The sequence below is a fragment of the Cheilinus undulatus genome, linkage group 13 (assembly GCF_018320785.1).
Source record: "Cheilinus undulatus linkage group 13, ASM1832078v1, whole genome shotgun sequence".
NCBI lineage: Eukaryota > Metazoa > Chordata > Actinopteri > Labriformes > Labridae > Cheilinus > Cheilinus undulatus.
This window is the reverse complement of record NC_054877.1, coordinates 14,956,167-14,979,831: the sequence shown is the minus strand read 5'-3', so window position 1 is coordinate 14,979,831 and position 23,665 is coordinate 14,956,167. Positions and strand designations below refer to the sequence as shown.

The 23,665-nt window shown below is 38.5% G+C and overlaps 1 protein-coding gene across 3 annotated transcripts in view; it reads left to right on the top strand.

Annotated features, from left to right (window-relative positions):
- The window catches only part of LOC121519970 (piezo-type mechanosensitive ion channel component 2), a 142,624-nt gene that overhangs the window by 15,985 nt on the left and 102,974 nt on the right, over window positions 1-23,665 (top strand). For all 3 annotated transcript variants that reach the window (XM_041803110.1, XM_041803111.1, XM_041803109.1), the window contains exons 2-3: window positions 2,432-2,527; window positions 11,714-11,839. In XM_041803110.1, coding sequence (XP_041659044.1) covers window positions 2,432-2,527; window positions 11,714-11,839 — 222 coding nt within the window. The remainder of the gene's footprint in view (window positions 1-2,431; window positions 2,528-11,713; window positions 11,840-23,665) is intronic.

Here is a 23,665-nt window from a genome sequence, read left to right as displayed (position 1 = left end):
CAGAGGCGATTTATTTTTACACCATTAGAATCATTATTTATCATTTTAGTTTTTACTGTTATAAATACAAAATTAATAGTCAGAGGTCAAACTATTGGATTTGGTCTTTATGTGTCAGTGCTCTTTAGTCTGTCACTAGTGACAGATTTGTACTCACCATTGGGACTCGTCCTGCTCTGTTCCCTGACCCAGTGGGCGGATTGTACAGAATGAAACCTTGTGCAAAATTGGGTGAGATAGCAGCACAGTATTCTCTTAATTTACAGAACACTCATCTGTAAACCCCCTCCTTACCTGACTTATTTTCTGTCTATGAACATCTCAAGTTGTAAAACCAAATCTCTGAATAAGATGACTTTAAAAACATCCAGGTTTAGGACTGAATGGAGACTGACCACCTTAAATGTTGCTGCATTGATTATGTGGAACAATTTTTAAATGACGGCAAAGCTGCCCTCTATTTTTCACAGTGTCTGAACTGCTAAAGAATGCGAATTGCAATTGTTTTGAGTGAGAAACATTAAAAAAAAAGTTTTTTTTTTTATGAATGTGTGATTAAGAGCACGTATGAGACCAAACTATTTCTATTTGTTCATCATTTTACTGATATTGCTGCAGGGCACCCATGAAAAAGAGAAGTTTCAGTGGGTCTTTAATGCTAAAATATAGGACAAACTAAAAAAAAAAACAAAACAAAAAAAAAAAACGCAACAACAATTATTATTATGGTTCATGGTGTATTGGTTTATTGTTTGGGCTAAAATGTCAAAAACAAGTAAATCTTACATTAGATAGTTTGAAAATACAAAAGAATTTCAGTTTGGAGTAGGGCTGTTAAGATTAATCGCATTAACCACAATTAATGCATAATTTTTTTTACTGTGATTAATTGCTTGCTTTATTGACCCAAGTCACTGTAGCATCTCTCTGCAGCCACAGGGAAGTTAAATAAGTCCACTACTGCTTTTTAATGTCTCATTTAGCTATTAAAAAACTCATAGACAGCTCAGTGGACAGGTCATCTACATGTTGTGATATCAAACATTTACCTTTTACTGTCCCCTAATGTCCTTCTCAGTCCATAACAAGTCCCTTTTCCTGGATAATTTTGTGTCATAGTCTTTGATCCACCTGTGAAAGTAGGTCTTTTTCTAAGATCAGATTCAGTGTGACTTGTGCTGTTTACACTGACAGGAAAAAAATCAGATACAAGTCAAATGTGAGCAACAAAATCTGATTCAGGTCACTTTTAGCTGCAGTGTGAACGTAGCCATAGTCTGAGACAGAAGAACTCAAAATTTACAGCACAGTTTTAATGTGAAATTGTGGTGTTTTGAAACACGATAAAAATGATGCGATTACTCACAAATAACTATAGAAATTCTGGAGGTAATTGAGTAATAAAATAGGTATTTGTAGTCATTGAATAATGGCTAAAGTAAATAAAACTTTGAGTGTTTTTGTCACTACACAATGACAAAATAAAAGACAGTGGTCAAATGTTTGATTTTTCATCTTCTAAACATGAATACAGACAGAAATGGAATTAAATTGGTTTAAAGCAGATTTCAGGGTGTGTATGAAATGTCATAATTCCAGTGAACTATCTGAACTAGTTAGAAATGGATCAGAAATAACCACAAATCAAATCCCAGCCCTCCTCCATCACAGGTTTTAAACCCAGTACCTGATTCTTCTCAGACACCGGGTCATCGCAGTTCAAACTTGTTGCTCTGTGTGAGTTTGTGTCTGTGTTTCATTTGCAGTTTTGGCATCCAAAAGTCATTTTCCTGTTTTTAAAACTCAGCAGGACATGGCGCATTCTCAGGAGCATCTGGTGCATGACACCACAGGTTTTGTTTTCAGAATTTTATCATAAAACACCATCACAAGTATCAATAATCATCACAACCAATGAAACGCTGTGGAGAAAACCCCCCACATATGATGTTAAGCTGTCTTTTATGAAGTAGGGCTCATTGGCGGTTGCTCAGTCCCTTCATCGTCTCTCTTAACACCCCTGCACTATGGCAATGATTGTACTTCAAAACAAACGTCAGTCTCCCTGAATGACTGCATTAAGCTCAGGTTTTTGTGGGATTCAGGCCACATGAAGAGATAATGAGGTTTGTGAGTGTAAAGTTTGGTTAGAGGAATGTTCTGGCATTTTATTACAAGCAGATTTCCTTCACCAGGAACATTTTTAATGAGTTTCACCACATGTTTCCCTCTAATCTGCGTTTGGTTTATCTCAGTGACGGCTCTGACAGTGCAGCATGTTAGCACTACCAGTTTTAGCACTTTAATTACTGTTAAACATTATGTAATACACACAGAGCAATAAAACTCTACTGAATAAGACGTAATTAAATGTTCACTGTGTTGTTTTTTATGTTTGAGAGTTGTAATCACTGTGTCTTTCTCCCTGCAGCTTGCCTGTTCAGGTACAATGTCTTGTCCTTCGTCTACCTCATCTACCTCCTGCTTATTCCACTCTTCGCAGAGCCCACAAGCACAACAATGCAGGGTAAGTTATTTTCAGCCCCTTCCTTTAAACCTTCTTTGACTTACTACCCATCCCCAGGACAATCTTGACTGTTTCCCAAAAGCCTTGATGTTGAATTGTAATATTGTTCTCTGTAATGTAAACCAGCCCTTCTCCTGGGGACTCCAAATTCCTTGAAATCATGATGGATTTGGCGCATAGTTCAGCCCATGAAAGGTAATATCGGTTAGTATGGGCACGAGTCCATCTGTAATAATAAAAAACGATCCATTGCCAGCAAGATCTGAGATAGAAAGACGTGATCCACAAGGGCCAGATCTGATGTCTTCTTGATAAAAATTAACATTTTTGACTTAAGTTTAGCTTTTTTTTATCTTATATAAATAATAAAGAATGGTTGAACACACAAGCACTACAGTTAAGAGAAGAAACCCAATATAGAGCGTGAAATATCCTTCAGAGAAAATGGTCTGTTTTTGATCATCGCTAACCACTTCAGTGAGCAAAAGTTGCTCCTAAGGCTTTATATGGCTCTCCTTCCCTAACACAGTGATCTGAGTGCATCTGACAAGCGTTATTAGTTAACTCAGTCGATGCTCAAGGCTGTGGTATTTAAGCTTTTTAGTATTTTGGTTTAAGGAAAAGTTTACTAAATAAAATCCAGTGAATTGGCTTCCAGATCTTCACATTACAACACTTTAAAAGAAACATAAATCACAGCAAAACTGTGAGGTTTATGAGGAGTGACTGAGAGGTGACTGTTCTTATGGGTGATGAATGTGGGATTGCGGTCGGCAGCTTCAACTGCGCCTTTATGCTTACCCCTCGCCACAAAAATACTAAACATAATGTGGGTTTCTGAAGGAGACCACATGCAGTGTTTAATAATACATAGAGAGCCATATCGGTGGAGTGAGGAAGGGAAGGAGCAGCATCCAGTCGGAGAGGCTGTCTCTGCTCATCTGCAGCTGAAATAACAATCAGGAAGTAAAGGAGGAAGAGAGGGAGACGAGAGTGGACCACTTACACTCTCATCAATAGTTAAAGAGAGAAGTCTTCTAGTAAAGCTCGGTGTTCATGATAGCCGCTGACCTCAAATGTAATTTGACATGTGAGAGTAAGGTCAGGATTTACTGGTGATTTTTCTAAGCAGCTAATGATTTAACTCAAATGTAAACACTGACCAAATGTAAGAAAATGCTCAGAAAATAGTCAGATTAATGCAGCTTCACACTGCGGGGAAATCAGTGTTTCCTACAGAATAATTCTGTACTTGGCTGATAAAGATGGCCATCCCATCCTGTCTCTTTCTTTATGTTTTATTTGTGCTCCTTTGACAGTATTCATCAACAGTATGTTCACCTGATAAGCCAGACAAACTGTGTCATGTATCCATTGCATTGGATGTATTTCACATCCATCTGGGAAAGCTCCCATACAAAGTGTTTGGGAAGGACAGGACTTTTAAAAACATTCTCAGATGGTGATTGGACAAATGTTCTGTCTGTCACATTCATTGCAAGCCAATCAGAGTGACATGACAGAATGAGGCAGTAGGCATGCACAGCTCCAGTAGTAACTTCAAGTTCACTTAATAGTCTGTAATCATGGCAGGATAGCTGCATGATAATGCTAAGTGTCGCTGAGTCAGGTAACAACAATCATCCTAGAGTGCAGGAGTACAGGATGGCTGGAACGATGGCATACAAGGTTAATTTTTAACATGAGATATCACAACTCAATTGGTGCATTTACAGTGGGGATGCACTGATGGAATGTACTAGGGAACTCTGTAGAGGGTTGCATGCGGACTATTCTGACTTCCAGAAGGCGTTAGACTTCGTAAGCAGAGATGCACTGTGGAGGATTCTGGAGTTGCGGGAACCCACGCTGCTCATCCAGCTTCTGGTACAGAGAGAGTGCTGTGAAGTGTGGTGGCTCCACCTCTGACTTCTTCCTGGTTGATTCTGGGTTAAGATGAGGGTGTGTCATAGCCCCTACACTCTTCAGTACCTGTATGGACTGGATAATGGGGTGGGTAACAGGGCCAGTGAACTGTGAAATGTCATTTGATGACTTTGCTGATGATGCTTGATCCGTGCAGAGACTAGATGTCCTTTTGGGGGCTCTTAACTTGCTGAGAGAGGAGGCTGAAATGTTGGGAATGCACATCACCAGGGCCAAAACAAAGATCCAGACATTTAGGGATGACTTGGATGCTTCCATCGAATCTTTGTCTGTGAAGGGTGAGAGCATGGAAGTTGTAGAGCAGTACAACTAACTCAGCGGTGTAATCCATTGACCTGCTGACTGCGAGGCTGAGCTCAACCGCATGAGTTCACTGCACAAGACAGTGTGGCATTCTCAGTTGTGAACATGCAGATGAAAGTCAGTCTTTCAGTCCTTGGTCCTCCTGGTCTTACTATACTCTGCTGGCCAGAGGTGCTGACTAAATTCTTTTGTGACAACTTCTCTTTGGCGTATTTCTGGGTATTGTTGGCAAGACCGTGTGAGTAATCCAGATATGCTCAGGGTCAGCTGCTTGATACAGGAACCTGACATGCTTCCTGATCCAGCTCACCGCATACTGGGTGCGCAGGACCCGGTAGCCTGGTACAGATGCTGGGGCCAACCGTGTGTGTCAGTGGATCATGGAGGAGTCAGGTTGGAGGATACATGAAGAGGTGGAGTGCAGGCCTGGAGGATGGCCATCAGGAGGTCAGAGTAGTACCGGAAGCGAAGTGCCAAACTAGCATGTGCTCCCATTCTTGACCTGACCTGAGCACACTTAGGTGACTTTAAATAAACCTGGGTGGCCCACACAAGTAATGTCTTTATTTGGAAACACTGGCACCAATAAACTAGTAACACTTGGCTTACCAAGTGTTTGCAGAACTGGGAGGATAATCATACATACAGTATCAGTCATTTATTTTGCACTATTTTAACATTTTTTGTTCAATAAATGTCTGTTCCTTACTTGTTATTTTAGTTTGTGTTGTAGGGCCTTTGTTCTCCTCAGCAGCCTTTTCCAGGTGTTACACTTCAACATCAAAATGTTTCATTTTGAACACCATCCAAAAACACTGTAATTTGTCTTTAAGTGAACATCTGTTCATGACTCATTATAATTCCTTATGGTACAGAGTAATTCACTGAAGTCTTTATTTAGAGTTGAGACTGCAGAAAAATGTAATTAAGCTCAAAATGTTGCTGATCATCACTTAGCTGAAAGAGTTTGCTGGTGTCTCTTGAACAGGTTGGGGTTTTCCTTAAAGACTGGCTTCTTGGAAGAGAAGGGGGCACAAGTTTGGAATTAAACTGGCAGAAAGACACCAACCAATGGCCTCTATGCTAAGTATTAAAAGACTAGCCTATATAACAATTAGATATTTTAAAAGCTAAAAATTATTTTTCAGTGCTTTCATCTCAATATTACTGATGCAACATTATAACAACCAAAGACAATAAGTTCATTAAATGCAAAGCCAAAAATATCAATTTATGGTCATATGTTTTTGTTTCTTTTGACAAAAAGTAGACACAGGGATGTCAGTTTGCTCTACAGTAGTACACAACCCAAAACTGTTTCTTTTCTGTCTTTTCTGTCCAAAAATGCACTCTAGAACTGGCGGTGTTGATATCAATGTCATATATATATATATTTATGTATATATATTTACGCTGCTCTGCAAAGCATGACATGGGGGCTGTGGAGCATGCTCAGAACACCAGGGCCAATTTGTTCCAACTGAGGTGTATGCATGCAACTTTGAAAAATTCCACTTAGCAACATGTTAACATGTATTTAAAAGTCAATTTTATTCAGACTAATGCGATAATGACTTTTTCACTATCATGCAAATGTCCTGACTGACAGCACAAACCCATAAGATGTACAGACAAGAAAGCCACAGTGCATATTTGAATTGTTTTCAAGTGAATGTGGACACAGGATTGAGCTAAATTCAGTGTTACTTTTGATGGTCTGTTTCATTCTGTCTTTTGAATCTAAAAACACATGGCAGTCAATTCTGTAAAGCTAATTTAAACCAAATGTTCAACATGAATAATACATTAGGTGTAATTTTCTTTAAAAAGAAAGCCAGAGCAGTGCTGTGTGCCTCAGGTTATGTCAGTAAAACAAAACTCCCGATCCTAACTGGAGACAAACAATATCTTATGCAACCTGTTTGTGTTTTGGGATTTACTCTCTAATGTCTTAATGGCAGGATTTGGCTCCACATGCAGCTGAAGGCCCTCACGTCTCAGGAGAGTTAAACAAAATCCAAACTGCCGCTCTCGTACAGGATGCAGGAATTTAAGAGCCCTCGCAGTGGGTGCTACATGCCTTGTTGAATGGGAAGTGACATGACGATTTCCCTTTAGGGAGTCTTTATGAACTGTTGCATGGATTTGTATAAATATTTGATGTTATGGGTGATTTATCGTGTTTGTGTTTTAGCTCATAGAATTCTAACTGAGGGTGTCTGGAGTTTTTTCTTCTACCTTTTTTAAGATTTATTTTTGGGTGTATTTGCCCTTATTGAGATAGGAAAGTGGGTAGAGTCAGAAACCATGGCAAAATAAAGAGTGACATGCAGGAAAGGAGCCAGCCATGTAGAGGACATCAACCTCTGTACATGTGACACATGGACATAATCACAAAGCTGCAGACGCCCTACTTTGACTATTTTTAATTTTACCAGGCCCCTTCTATTTAATCCTGAGCAAACTTTCCCCTTTGTGCACTTTGCCTATATATACAAAATATGCCAGGTGATTACTTAATGGTTCAGACTTGAGCTGTTTAAGGACATTGTAAGCTGGTATCCACTGTTTAATTTTTTGTACATTATGTACTATCATACAGCCCCAATCCAAAAAGGCTGGGGCGCTGTGCAAAATGTAAATACAAACAGAATGCAGTGATTGCCAAATCTCATAGACTCATTTTTTATTCACAATAGAACATAAACAACATATCAGATATTAAAAATAAGATATTTTAGCATTTTAGTACAGGAAGCGAAGAGACCAGTTGCTGGAGTTTTAGGAAAGGAATGTTGTCTCATTCTTGTCTGATGTAGGACTGCTCAGCAGCCCTTGGTCTCCTTTTTCTTTTATGATACTCCAAATATTTTCTGTTGGTAAAAGGTCTGGACTGCAGGCAGGCCAGTTTAGCACCTTGACTCTTCTTCTGCTAAGTCATGCTGTTGTGATGGTTGCAGCATGTGGTTCATCATTGTCTTGCTTAAATATGCAAGGCCTTCCCTGAATGAGACAATGTCTGGATGGGAGCATATGTTGCTCTAAAACCTCTTCTTCTCAGCGTTGATAGTCTCTTTCCAGATGTGTAAGCTGCCCACACCATAGGCACTAATGCAACCCCCTATCATCAGAGGTGGAGGCTTTTGAAATGTGTGCTGATAACAAGCTGGATGGTCCCTCTCCTCAGGACACAGTGTCCGTGGATTCCAAAAAGAATTCCAAACTTTGATCAATCTGACCACAGAACAGTTTTCCATGTTGCCTCAGCCCATTTTAAATGAACACAAAACATTTCCTAATGTCGGGTGCTTCACAGTTAAATTGTCATTGCTGTCTTAACCATACGGGTACAAATATCATTTGATTGTCGTGAAAGTTGGACACCGTTCTTCTAGTTGAAAATTGTTGTATTGTTAGATTTATGTTTAAGAAGTTATGAAGCTTTAAGTCTGCATTTGTGTTAACATGAAGGAAAGGCTTGTAAATGTATGTAGCCCCCAAGGCGTTGATTACTTTGGATGTCATAAGCTTTGAAAAAACGCAGAACGCATACTGACTCTAGCCCCCCCCCCCCAAGCCTGGGTTGTGGCCTTACATGCTTAAAACTTATGCACATAACTCATAACATCTACATCTGCAAGACATCTACATTTAAAAAAAAAATGGGACTTTCTTCTTTACGTAGTCGGCCATGGTGTCTCCCTGTACACTGCACGACAAAGGACCCACAGTCAGACTGAAAGCCAGCACAGCTTCCGAGTGAGCTGAGCAACCCAAAACTTGTGTTTGAATCAGATGAAATTCTGTAAGTGTATGCCCTACTTTCCCTACTTTACTGGTTCAAAAAGCTCTCCCTACAGGTGAAAGTCACCCAATCTTTACTCTTGTTGTGCTTCCTGCTCACCACGCTGTCTCCTTTTCTTACTTGATCTGTTGCTATCCTCTTCCATCTCTTAACTCCAGCCATTGTATCAAAGAGTTTAATAAATGGCGAGCTGGCTTCTTTTCAGCTGGATGCTGGTGTGTGAACCAGTGCTGTAAAGCTTTAGGCACTTTTGAAAAAACTGCTTGAATTTCATAGTGCTAAGAGCAGGGTGCTCTGTAGAGATGGGACACCATTCTCCTTGTTGAAAGACAATTTACTGTTAGACTGACATAAATAGCTTTTTTTAAGGTGGAAAAGTTACTTATTTTGGCTTTACCATCTGGTACTGAGACTTCAGATTAGATCATTGTTTGTAAGAATATTTCCCTTTCCTTGTCAAGCCACAGAGTGCAACAAAAAGACTGATCCCTTGCTTGTCTGGCACGTACATTTCATTGACCCCCTCTGACACCATGAATTTTTGAGGATATGGTACAATCAGTCATTATTGATGATAATCATAATGGATAAGATTGCCTTATTGATTAGGTAAACTGTTGAACCTAAATAATACCCATTGTTTTGGAAGCCCTCAAAAAGTGCTCATGGGACAGCCTATTATGACCAAATTATAAAATGAATGACTCATTCAAGAAAAGCGTCCGGCTACCAACACAGATGGCCGTCACTAAACAAAAATGCTTCATTACAAAGAGGAAAGAGGAGAAAAAGAGCCAAAACAGTCATGTTGTCCAGAGTAGTGGGACAGTTTTGGATGCAGAAGCTGGCTCACCATTCTCATGCCTCATATTTACAAGCATTTTTTACCCTTTTTGTAAAAGCCTGGGGAATTACAATGGGAAATTAGCGCAAATTGTTTTCACTTCAGTATTTAATTTGCCTGCTGTGGTCTATTGTTGCTCACATTCGATAAAGCCTGAGCCCTCGATGTCCCGGGGCTCCGCAGTAGTGCCTCACCTCAGCCAGGATATTGTGCCATATACAATAATAAAAGTGTTATGTGTTCCCCTGCAAGGATGCAGTAAATTTAATGAGATGGAGATGCTGGTCTGAGAGGAACCAGTGGACCAAAGTGTGCAGAGATTTGGTACGTTCACTCCCTCAGGGCAATTCTGTCATCACCTCCTCAGAGAACAGGAGTCCCATCAAGCTTGTTTTTTTCCCCTGGGGATAAACATTTTCAATTTGCCAATAAGAGGAGGTCTGAGAAGTCCTACTGTAGAGAACTATCACCATAACAACTACTGAAATTATCCCAAATACCTGTAGGTGCTCTATAAAGTAAGCATGTGTGGAACAGCTGGGGCAGCTCCTCAGAGAGCTCTCATTTGTCCCTCTCAGGTTCTGTAACATCCACTGACAGCAATATTCTTCAATATTCTTATCTTAATCAGAAAAAGACTCTAAACTGTCCAGCTCTTTCAGTTTATGTTGCTCTTACAGACTCGAACAGTGAAGGAATTTCTTGGTGACACACTCAGCCACCAAAGCCAGACACCAAAGACTCAATCAAATCCAAAAGCTTTTTTTGTGCTCCACCTGAGACAAATTAGAGACTTACAGTAGACTGGCCAGACAATAGATGATACTTAGATCTTAACCAATTTTAATAATGTGGGACACCACAGATATAAGCACAGTTTCAAACAATTTTCAAGTTAAAATCACATACTAAAAGATTCAGCTATTTTGCTAGACCACACACCTGCCATTTGGATTTAATTGTGGAGATTCTACCAACACAAGAATTCACAGAAACTGCCTGATCAAATGTGACTTAAGATGAAAATATGGAAGGATTCACCATATAAAACTCCGGCTAAGAAGACGTGTATTTGCGGTGGCTTGAGAGTTGTAAAATTATGCAAAAATTTGGTTGGTTACACTGAATCTTTCAACATTTCTTGACTCAGTTTGATTCCGATTCTTGGGGTCACAAGTCAGCTCAATAAAGATTTTTGATTCAAACCAATTCCTGATTCACAGTACATTTCCTATTTGTTACAAAGGAGTGCTTATTTCAGGGTTTACCCCAGTCTGCTCTGCAGTAAGGAGCTGTAAATTATCATTTGAGATTAAAAAACTTTTGAAATATGTTAAAGATAATACAGCTTTTAGCCTGTATAGCATCTTTTTCAGATGATTACAATAATTTCAATACTAAGAGGAAAACGTAAGGCAACGATAATGTTGATTTGTCCTTTAATTGAAAAATACTTTAATATGCGGGCTTAAGACATCTAACAGAGTATGATGATAAATCTTAAGCCTTCTTTGTTATAATAATAATAATACATTTTATTTATAAAGCACTTTTCATAAAACTCAAAGACACTGTACAAAGCAGAAGAGATAAAATCACATTAAACATCGTTGGCAGTGCTTTAGGAGGGCAGGTCTTATGGTCTAACAAGTGGTCATGTTCAACTGTATTTGTTGGTAGGGATGCACAATGTTATCAACATGATATTGGTTTCAGCAGATGTTTACATTTCTGGCCATATTTACAGCTGATCCACAGACACTGCCATGTAAACATTAACAACGCTGAGAGCTAGCGCTGCTAATGCTAATGCTAATGCTACATCTGTGCACCAGGGAAGTTTGAGATGGGCTTAAAATCATCAAGTCTGCAGCAAGCTTTAGAGGTCCTGTGTTCTACCAGAATTTTTATTTGACTTTTCTAAAGATATAAACTTTTCTCTATGGAAGTGTTGCCAGTTCTTAACCAGGATATGTATCGTGATCCACTGAAAATCCCCCTTTGGGTGCTCTCCCAGTCACTTTTGCTTTTCTTACTAATTCACTCAAAATAGCTCCACATTTCACTGTTGAATATGAATTGTTGTTCTCCTCACTCTGCCCTCAGAGTACGGAGAAATTCAGAAAAACAACTCAAAAAAGGTCAAATTTGCCTCATGAGTTAGACGGAGTTCTCAGCGTCTAGAAGAATAACCTTTCTTTGTCTGTTAGTACATGAATTAACATGTTGAAATCCTCAGAGTGAGCGATCTTGTTGTTGTTGGACTTACTCTGCTCCTTTCCACCAGGCCACACTGGGCGTCTGCTGCAGTCCCTCTGCTTCACCAGTATGTCCTTCCTGCTGCTCCACATCATCTATCAGATTACAGTCACCAGCCTGCTGGCGGGAGACTCCATCGCCTCTGACTTCAACTGTGAGTACACTGCAGCCTTTCTGGTCTGGACTCTAAATGCTGTGAGATCTGTTCAAATGTACTGGTTTAAACTCAGGAATCCATGAAAAGATGCACAACTGACCGATGTTCGCTTCAGATTTTCCATCTGCAATCATTTCCAATACAAATAGAGTCCTGATTTGGTAAGTCAGACTAATTACCATCCAATAAGCCAAAACCAATCCCTCTGACTCAAATCCTATTATTGCTTAAGTTATCATACTTACAACCATATCTCCTAAAATTATATTACATACTTCAAAACAGTTTAGCCAGGGAATTAATAACAAAATACCATCATTGTTGCCTGGGTTTTAAACTCTGGAAGCAGTGTTAAAGCTCTTACAGAAAACTTTGGCAACGGCCGACAAAGTAAACAGATTTTCAAAGCATGAAACCCAGAAGTTACAGCTCTTCCCTTTGGGCCTCTCTTCAAAGCCTCTCTACCAAAACTTGAAACACAAACTGCCTGGCTGCTGCTATGAATAGGAGCTCAATGTATCGTACATTTCTTAGCCATACTTGAAGAAGTAGCAACTCTTTAGTTGCAATGAGTGAAATTTCATACATTAATCACTCTTGTCTCCAAAAGTCTACAAAATCTATTTTGGCTATTGTAATTATTTATTGTTAATTCTGTTCCCAAAATCCCAAAAGTAAACAAATCCTGAATGCTGTTTGAGGTGAGCTGAGATTCTTTGCGTTTTATACACTTAGGTTGTTAAGTTGATGTAATAGAAAGTAGAACAGCCAGAGAACACAGAGATTATTGTAGGAAAGGTGTTGCTGGATGATTCAGAAACAAGAGCCACCCTGCTACAATCTGATTTTAAAGCTTTGAAGAAACCTGGAAATGCTGGATGAATTACTGGATGTTGAGCATGAATGAATGAATGAATGTAAGGAAGAGGATGAACATCTGAAGAAGTTGTTGATTTGGGTTATTTGGAATAAATATAGAGTCTTGAAAGAGGAAACTGCGCTGAAGTTGAGTCACTGGAGCCCATTGTCAGCCTCAGACAGCATCTCAATAAGGAGCGACAGGAGAGTATAGGTAATCTTTGGAACCATCTTTGATAAAAATGTAGATTTAAAATGTGAACAATCATATTATTTATTCATAAATGACTCAGCCAAAAAGAAAAACATCCTTTCGAACCGACAACTTAATGATATCTAATGTTCTCAAAGTGTCCTGATTATGAAACCAACATGTTGAAAACAATAGTGAGTTACTTGTGCCTCCTTAAAAACGGCAGAAAGTGTCTAAGGTTTAACTTTTTAAGTTACATAACAGAGGGTAGTGAAATTAGGAATGAAAGTTTATAATTGCCTCTGTTTGTTTGGAAAAAGAACAAGAGTGCAGTTTATAGTTCCAGACATAGATTTATTTAAGAAAAAGGCAGGAAAACTTTACAATGTCAAATGATTCCTTTTTGCGCTTTAATCTATGTATGAGCTGTTAGAAGTTTTAAAAATGGTTTGATTTTGTTATTTTAGTTGCATTAATTAAATCCTTACATTGTGATCAGTGGAGTCGTTTTGCTTATTAGGTCCGAGCATCAACCTCAGAGTGAGGACCAAATTGAAACTGCAGGCAGTATTATTATTATTATTGCAAATGAAGCTGTAATTTAGGGGCATTTAATATGTTCAAAAACTCATCCGATTTTGACCAAAATGGTCCCATAGTGAATGTTCTCATTTCACTGGCGTTGGGTCAAAACGTTGTATCTCCAAAAATCACCACTCTTCAGTGAATGAAAAAAAATGGGGTATTTTTCAATAGATTTAACATTGAATGGTCATAGTCAGCACCTTTTTTACACTTTGTTCGCTTTAATTAGTTCAAACCTACTGATGTAAAGACTGACCAATAGCAGTGATTTGTGAAAAAAGGTTTAAGTCATGAAAAATGGAGATACAAGGTTTTTACCTGATGCTGGCAATATTCTGGTGGAAACATAGTCCTACCAGCCGTTCACACAGCGGCCCCACAGGGGCCCAAAACATCAGTCAGAGGAACGGGTAAGCATTACAGTCACTAAAGTGACAAAACAAGAAAACTCTCTTGGGACTATCCTCTGAAATGTGCAGGAAGCACACTACAAACAATCTTTTGTAATATTTTGTCACTTTTTGGCCACCTACTGTTGACTGCAAGTACTACCTCATACACAAAGTGCACAATGTCTGTCATTTTTTATTTAATGACAGTTCTAGGAGGATCTACATGGTCTTTCTGCTGTGCTGTGGCACACTGCATGGATTACTATCACCAAACTATTGCTGCACACCAGTTGTTGTGACACACCACAATATGAACAGGGGTGCAAGGGCCCTTCGTGCTGCTTGCAGCCCTAATTATCATTTATTTCTTTGCATTTATCTACCAAACCTGCTTTTACCAAGCTAAATAATTCAGGGCTTTTGAGAAAACATTAGCTCCCCCCTGGCTCCACCCATGCTATCAGCTCTTTTTTTTAACCTGCCCAGTTTACCTCCATTTATGTTTCTATTAGGGGTGTAAAGGTATGTGTATTTGTACCGTATCAATTCAGTACGGGCTATGTGGAACGAAGCTCAGAGAACAAATCACTGTCACACTGTCCTGGCAACCACACAACCAAAGCAAACGACAGCAACAGTCTGAATATTCCCAGAGAAGTGTCCTGTTTAGGAACACTCTGTTCCCCAGTAAAATTCAACAGTGCACAAAGACAACAGTAGGGCTGACATTATTCAGCAGGTGTGTTGCTGACAGCATGTCGTATCACCAGCTGGTCATTAATTTCCCATAATTTAAGTTCTTCTTATTATTATAATAATGGTGCTCTGCTTTTGTGAATCAAATTCTATGTGCGGTACCTTTAACTATCAGCCTTGGAGGAGGAGGAGACGGGACACCATCATGTCTGCAGCTGTGCCATAGGTAAAGTTATCCTCAGATTTCCCACGGCTCTAACCTCTTTATCCGCCAAGATGGGCTGTAAAAAACTCTGCCCAACTCTGTAGTAGGTCCCATTGGTTAAAAAGTAATGCAGTGCTGAAGTCTGTGTTGAAATCAGCAGGATAGATGCATATTAGCATACTTAACAAGGTAACTTACAGTTGTATGGTGATGTGTTCAAGTTGTATATATACATATTTTGTTTTTATTTCAGTGGTTCCATAGTTGTGTTGCGCGAGTCAAAGCAATAAAGAAATTACGGTATCTATAATGGTGCTCCAAATCCCTCTTTAGAACAGAAATGAGAAGCCTTTAGTAACTTTAAGATATATATTTTTTTACTTGCTGCTTTATAGTTATATTTTTTACTTGCAGCTTTATAGTTATATTAAAACCTAACATATCTCATTTGTGCATCCATCTGTGTGTTTGCACTTGAAATTTAAAAGCATAAATAGCTGACACAAAGTGTTTTTCAGTTTTAAACCCACACCCCTACTCATGACTAAGGTTGTCAACATTTGTGATACTCCAGTTTTTTCAATTCCATGTGTTTAAAACAGTAGCTTATTTTTTAGTGATCAATTGTATGTGAAAGTACTAAAGCTTTAAAAATGAAAGATCTTCAGTCATGTTTTCAAGGGTTTATTTCTGGGCTTTTATGCTTTATGTTAGAACAGTCGAAAGAGTCAGAAACTGGGGAGAGGGAGAGTAGGTAATGACATGTGAGAGAGAACTAAATTACACAAATTGATTGCCAGTTAATTTGAATTTAAATTGAGACAGTTTGTAGGAGCTTGCTTATCATGACAACCCTAAGCCTGATAGTGTGGACTATTTCTGCATGTTTCTGTAATAAATGCACTCTCTGTGATCCCTGAGGTTTAACCAAAAGTTGAGCTCTCTACTGTTTGATTGTAGCATGTTCCTGGCAGTCTGTGTTCACACACGTGTGTCCCATCCATCACACGGCTGTTTTATGTTTAAACTCTGACCTGAGCTTTTGATGCAGAGTTGTATATCAACAGAGAACACGTCTTTTTTCACAGCATCAGTGAAAGTTTCCACACTGAAGACTTTGTGAAAACATGCTCCATTTGCAGAGCCTGGTGAAATATGCTCTCCAATAATTTCTAGAAATATTCTAACTCTTACTGCATTTTGTCACATCATGAAGATTTATGAATCTAACACATTCCTCAGTGTAATTAGCTTCCTCCTGCCATATGGCGATGCAGACAAAAAGAGATTCTTGCAGCCAGTAAAGCAAACACTGTGAGCTCCTGACTCAGTTTTGGAAGGTGTTAATAGTTGGCCTCGGGCTTCTCATGAAACTGTATCAAACTGTAAAATTTGAGTGTGTCTAGACGGGCAGACCCTGACCTTGTATTCTAATGACTTGTTCTTTCTGATGCAAGTATCCAGCGTTGAAGTACAGCCAAATCTGCAGGAGGCAGAGTGGACCTCATCACCTCAGGCAGAGGCACACTGAGCCGCTCAGAGAGTGGAGACTGAATATTCACTCAAGGAAATCTTTATTACTAAGGTCTCTATGACTGCAGATTTTGGCAGACTACACCCTGTTCTGATCAACCCAAAACTCAGTCTGGCATCTCTGTATTTATATTTATATTATCTGTCAGTAAAATAACTCTGTTAAGATTTTGATAACGTTCTTGCATTTAAACCATGGATGGGGGGGTCTTTGACTTGTTTCTCCTTTATGGGTCTAACAGAAAATAGACAATCTAATAGATTCCCCCAAGAGATGAAAATAGTAGTGAAAAATAGAAGTCTGCCAGTGCATCCACCTTTTTTTAACTTGTCTGAAATTTTTGTAACTGTTGTAAAGATTGCAATAAGATTTTTAGACATTCATGGTCATTAGTTGTTAAACCTCAGAATCTTACTGAAATCCTTTAGTCTGATTTTCAGCAGGTCAAAGTTTTTACTTGTTGTGTCAAGTATTTTATCCTTTACACAATGCATTTTAATAAAATGTAGTACACATTTTTATACAGAATCACAGCAGTGACTCCCTCTTGCCTAGGTGCCATTATATAACTGCCTTACAACACTGGTTGTCATCTAATCATTGTATTGTGATTTTATCAATATTTGGGACCATATATTACATATCATAATGTCTCCTATTGTATCATACCCAGTGTTGGGGGTAATTACTCAAAACAGGTGATCCATCACACATTACTAGTTACATTTTAAAAATAAGTAATGAGTTACATATCTTAACTTACTGTGCTTCTGTGCTTGTGAGTTTTCGCATTATATTCTGTCATATTGCATTGTATCATATGGTATCGTTTTGCATCATATCACATCATATCGTATCTATCATATTGCATTGCATCGCGTTGCATTAAACTGCATCATATCGTATCAATTGCATCGCACTGCATTGCAACTTAACGCATCATATCGCATTGTATCATATTTTTTGCATTGCATCGTTTCACATTCCATCACAATGCATTGCATTGCACTGCATCATATCACATCGCATTGTATCTTACCTGATTTTATTGGTCGCATCACATTGCAACGTATCCAATTATATCGTATTGCATCATACTGATCATATAGTATTGTATCTTAATGATCATGTCGTATTGTGTCTGATACTTTTGTCTTATCCTATTATGCTATTGCATTGGAATCTTATCATATATCTTGTATCCTTGTTTTGTGTCATGATATCACACTATATCAAATTATATATTATATACACAGTGCTTAACAAATTTATTAGACCACCTGTCTCAGTGACCATCTAGCATCATGAAGTGCTTTAATGCGGACTCTTTCATTTTCAGTGAGCTCTCCATGTTTTACCATTTTAAATAGGAATAAGGAATTTCAAACTGAATTCACCTTTTTATACCCAAATTTGAGCCGGCTCACTGGGCTTCTCTGAGAAGTCAGAAATTAATCAAGCATAACATTCAACCACTAAAACTCATTTTTCTGTTCAGGAATGCAAGTACATAACTATAGTTTGACATATTAATCAGGAAATAATAATGTGCTTTACTATTTTTTCAGGGGTTTTTGTAGATCAGTAAATTTGAAAACTCGTGGATAACAATAATAATTATATTTTAACATTAAAAATATCATTTGGGTAAAAGAGCTTCTCTATATTGGTGTGTTAACCATTGCAGAAACATAAAAAATGATTTTGGTTTTACCAGTTTTTACCAATGCTGTTAATTTAGGGCAGCTGTGGCATAAACCTTACTATGGGTGGTGGTCTAATACATTTGTTAAGCACCGTATATCTTGAGTTACTCTTTGATTCTTTTCCCTTATAGTTCATATGAACCTCTTCCAAGTCAGAGCATTCAGGATTCACTGCCTAATTTTGATCATAAAGCCCCTTTGGCGTTTGAATGAATACCATCTTGAGCCATTATCTGCAACATTTAACAGCAAAGTCTCTGTCTTAGCTCTGGGCTGCTCTGGAATTTCTTTCTAATGAACAGCTGGTGGATCGCGGCTGTCATTTCACAATTAATGTGGCACAGGGTGTAGAGATGAAGCATCACATGCTGCTTATAATAGAAAACTTCACATGGAGCCAGAGAGACACTTAATACTGGAAAGTTAGAGTAACTCAGTGGTGCTATTAGGAGGAAAAACCTTAAAATTGTTGACAGCATTTATCCAGTATGAGCTAAACTTCCCATTTAACCTCACTGTGATGATTTATTCACATTTTGTTTAATACTTCTCTTCCTGAAGTCCTATTCCTATCTTTATTTTTAGGCTACATATGAACCAGGAAGCCAGACATCACCCTTTGTCCCCCTGATCTGCCTCCAACAATTTGACTAAATGCTTATCTCAAATTTCTATATCTGGAATTTAGCCTCTTGACACCCTTTTCCTTTAAGCGGCCAAGAATAAACAAGCAGCCCTCCAATGCTGGTAGGCGTTATCCCCCTTCAGATAAGTTCATGTAATTTCCTCTGTTTACTGTCGCCAAAAACGCCATTAGAGCAGCAAAATGACTGTGAATACTTCCAAAAAAAGGTTAACACATCCAGCTTTTTGAGTGGATCAGCGCCTGGTCACCAGATGAGCCGGGAGAGTCATCTGTCATTCTTCTGTGCTGACTCATCAAGCTGGGAACTTACGAACAGTCGTGGGTGTTTGTTTTAACCATCAAAGAGCACCACATGGGTGGAGCTCACCTTATTTCAGATAAAGTGAGCTAAATTATCAAAAAGCCCACTGACTTTTTAAAATACCATCCTGTCTTTGTCTAAACTTTGTGGTTTTCATTGTCTGGGTTCATAACCCCCTCCCATTTAGCAACCAAGTAGGATAAAACAAACCATAAAAAATCATTTCCATGTCTGATATGGCCCATTTCTGACGGAAACAGTTATTTCATCAGCTCATAAGGAGTTAACGGCCTGCTGAATGGCTTTTTTGTGACCGGTTCCCCAGGGACAGTCTTCATTAAGACCAATAGACTGTGTTCTTGACCTTTGTTGTCCTGTTTATCCACTCATATCATGCCTACCATTCTTTAAATAAGAAACAGTCACTAAATTCTCCTTCTTCTTGCTGATAGTTTGATTTCAATGATGACATGCTGAGTCGTTAACGCTGCATGTCACAAGTCTCTGCACAAAAGGGCAACTGGTATGAGGCCCCAGAGATAGAGGAGAGAGTGCAAAGAAGTGCTGCACTGAGAGGTTAACGGCCCAGCAAGTACAAAGGGAGTTTTATGACGCGAACATAAAGTCTGAGGAGGACAGGTATTTTTGGTGCTCAGCGGCCTTGCCTCACCTCAATGGGCAGAAACTCTCACACTCTTTCCAGAAATCTCCATGCTGAGCTCAGACTCTGCATCACAAAAAATTCCCCTCCTGATGGTGAGGATCAGACCGACCTGACTTTACCTCTGGCATTCCTCGAGTATTATTTCACATACAGGATGTGTTTCCTCTTACATCTGTAGTCTCTATTTGGTCAAGGTAGATGTAGCAGTGATTTTGGGAAACAGACTTTGTTTTCTGTTGTCAGTGAGCTGACATTTTAAAACCTGAAGTTTATATTATGGGGCTAAATGGGGCTTTTAATGTGCTTTGAACTTTATCAGCCTTTCTAGGAGATTATTAGGATTACAGTTACATAATATTACTTGATTTTGGTTCCTCAACTTGTTTACTTGAGATTTTTTGGCAAGCTGATATTTTTAAGATTGATTTCAGGGCTTTTTTGCATTATTTAGATCAGAGGTTCTCAACTGGTGGGTAGGGACCCAAAAGTGGGTCGGGAAGCTCTTTCTAGTGAGTTGTGGATGTATGTTAGGAAAGAAAAATGTGACAAACCTCTATCTATGGAAGCCCTAAGTGGACATACAGTAATTTAATTTATGTTTTTTTTTTAGGTCTTTCATGATAACAAATAAACTTCAGTATCTTTTTCAAGATTTCTACTTATTCATCTCCATTTTTGCTTTTGGAAATAAAGCTGGTTTACCCAAGATAACAAGAAAATCCTTTGAGAAATTACGAAACTTCTATGCTATCTCTGGAAAAGAGAGTAAAATAAGATGTAAACATGTAAATCTTTCTGTAATTATGTGCTTTTTTAACATGTTTGTTTTGTCCTGTCTCTGTGTTCTTATGTCTACATGGCATAATGGTAGCCAAGAATACTGATTAACCAGTGACTACTGATCAACCAACATTCATGAAATGAATGGAGGTTTTTTTTTTAACTTGGGTTGTAGCTTCTCTTAAGGAGGAGGAGGTGGTTGAGAACCACAGATTTAGATGGCATGGGCAGGAGAAAGTGGGAAACGACAAGCAGGACAGGAGCCACAGACAGGGCCCAGGTCGCCTGATTGGAGGTCTGCATCCTCTAAACATAGGTTGGGCATTAACTGACAGGCCATCTGTTTATCTGACAAGCAGTTTAATCAGCTAGCTAATCCAATCAGAAGCTGAAATAGATGTATAACAAAGCCGATTCAAACTGGCAGTAACAGACTACTTTGATTTTTAGTTTGTTTGCATGTTAACAAATCAGTGCTTTCAAACTGCCAGCACCAGGTCACACACACCTGATACTTATGTCTCACTTGTGGAAAATATAGGGAATTAAGGTCTTGTCTTTTTTTCATGCACCACAGGAAAAGGACAAATAGAAAGCCATAGTTACCTTGTTGCATCATCCATATTAGTAGAATATGCTTGCAATCTGTTTCTTGATGACCCCGATGAAGACCATGAGCTAAATGTATCTGTTTAATAAAGTTATTCTCTGAAGTTTTACTTTTTCTGATGCTATCTATCTCCACAGCGGTGCGATATGTCACAGGAAAGATTAACACAGTTTAAAAGTAAAAGGCCACTTTAGCATTTCGGTGGAAAAACCCCCTTGTTTGTGCAGAGTGCTTTTATTTTGAAAAGTTCTGGACACTATACACGGAATAAAGTCACTTAAAAGGAGATTTATTGAGGTAAAACTTATGAAGAATGACAGGGCTTGGGCATCAGGGAGGCGTGGCCAACAAGCAGCACATGAAGGTACGTTGTATGCTGGATGAGATAAGCAAAACAGAGGAGTTATAAAAGGATTAAGCCCAATACAGTCTGTGTCCACAAAGACATGAACTATACCAGTCAATATCATTGAACCTGACTGTAAACATTTTTGTTTCTGCTGCAGAATGGGTTTTTGTCTCTAAAGCATTTCTTACAGGTGGAAATCTGGATCTGTGTTAGCACACAAGAGAGGAGCGCAATTTCAAGAGGATTTTTCTGCTGATAAAAAAAACAAAACAAAAATGTGGAAGTGAGAGAACAAGTTTGAATGTGATAAAAACTCTCTGCCTGCTGAAAGTTAATATGATTCTGAGAGGATTGCCTTTGATACTAAATGATAATATATTCTACCCAGATAGTTTAGGCTTTTTAGCTATTAGAGTTTATTGTGTTGCATTTTGGGTCATGAGAGTTTATCTCTGAGCAGTTAAACATGGGAGTGGATGTGTGGATGTGGACAGACTCCTCAGTGTTTTACCAGATGAGTTTGAGGACAGTGGGTGCAGTGTTTGGTGTCAGAGGTTATGTCAGGGGTCAGAAATGTCGACTCTTCCCACCACAGATGACTGGACCTCTATCTTCTCCGTCCATAAAACACACTTCACATCTGTGAAAGTGAAGCAGCCCTGCAGCTATTGTTGTCACTGATGAGTAATAAAGAAACACCAGGGTCTGTGCTGACAGTTCGTTATTGTTTTATTCAGCTGTAATGGCCTTCAGCCTCTGGTTCCTGTTTCTGACAAAGTTTCCAGCAGTGTGACTCATTTCTTTTACTGGGTAATTGATGTTTGTGATTAAGGAGAAGAATCATAAGTCAGCTTTTGTCTTACTTTTTAAAAGTTGTTTTCTTCTGCATACATAACAGCTGGAAATTGTACCAATTTTATTATTAGTGCAATATAAGCATTCACTATAAATATGCTGGGAATGAGAATTTATTATTGTAAATCAGAAAATTGTTCATGTCAGAAAGCGATACTCCATACATCAGCATTGTTGATGTTTGTTTTGATACTGGGTTCATTATAAGGTTTTAGCACTTTTTTTTTCTTTTTACCTTTTTTTAAATCTGCATATGCATAAAAATGCATATCACCCTTTTCTCTTTTTGCCCTTTATAACACAAGTTTTATGTTTCTCAATTTTTTATCAAGGCACAACCCCAAAATAACGCCTTTGGGGTTGTGCCTTCTCTTAGGTCCTCCCTGTGCTAATTAAGCAGCCATTATTAATGTAGCCTATGTCAGATCATTTCTGATAAAGCAAACCCCAACAACCTGCAGAAGGCAGGGCAGCATCTTTTCATGTTGGCTTTAGGTGGCTGCATGGTTTAATAATCAGTAACAGTTTATAGGAGATCATTATTAATAAGTGTGATACCTCGCTGTCTTCATATCTCTCCGTCTCTGTGTGCAAGGTGTTAAAGTGGCTGAATGTTGATTAAAGACCCTTTTTAATTTGTATAAGATGGCTTTAGAGGCTCAACCCCTAAAACCACCACTGACTTTTCAAAGTCAGAACTGTTAAAACGGCCTGATTGATCCTGGATGATCCATACCATCCACTTCTTAGCTGCTCCAATCAGGCTGCAGGTATGTCTTTCCAACATGTTGGACTAAACAACTCTTTTGTCCTGACTGCCATTAGCCTCTTGAACATGATATTTATGTGTGATATTTATTATGACATTATTTTATTTTATTTTACGTTTTTCTCTTCTGTTCTAATTATTTGTGACTGGTTTATGTGGTACTGCTTAGCTGTGAAGCAGTTTGCCCTCAGAGGGACAATAAAGATATCCTTGATCCTTGTAAATAAATGTCTGGCATACAGCTTAACAGTAATTAATAAGCTATGCATCTATATTTGACAAATGTGTACGCTTTTTATATAGCACTTTGCTGCCTTTCAATTCTTATGACATGTATGAAGCCAGGAAATGTTAGTAACTGTTAGTTTATGGTCTTAATTAGGGCAGGACTTAAAAAGAAAGACAGAGATGACAGAAGTAACATTCAGCAAACAGGCAATGCCACATATACAAGTCATCATATTGTGTTATGGGGTATCTGCTATTTATTTTCTTTATTTAACATCAGAATTTCTTAATTGTAATTCATCCCAGAATTTCTGTAGTTTCTCACGATCAGTCTCACATTTTAAATACATTTTGAAATCCAACTATTTTAAACTTTTTTTGGTTCATTTTGGATTTTTGTACCATCTTAAACTAGGGGTATTTATTTATTCAAATATATTTAACCAGGAAAA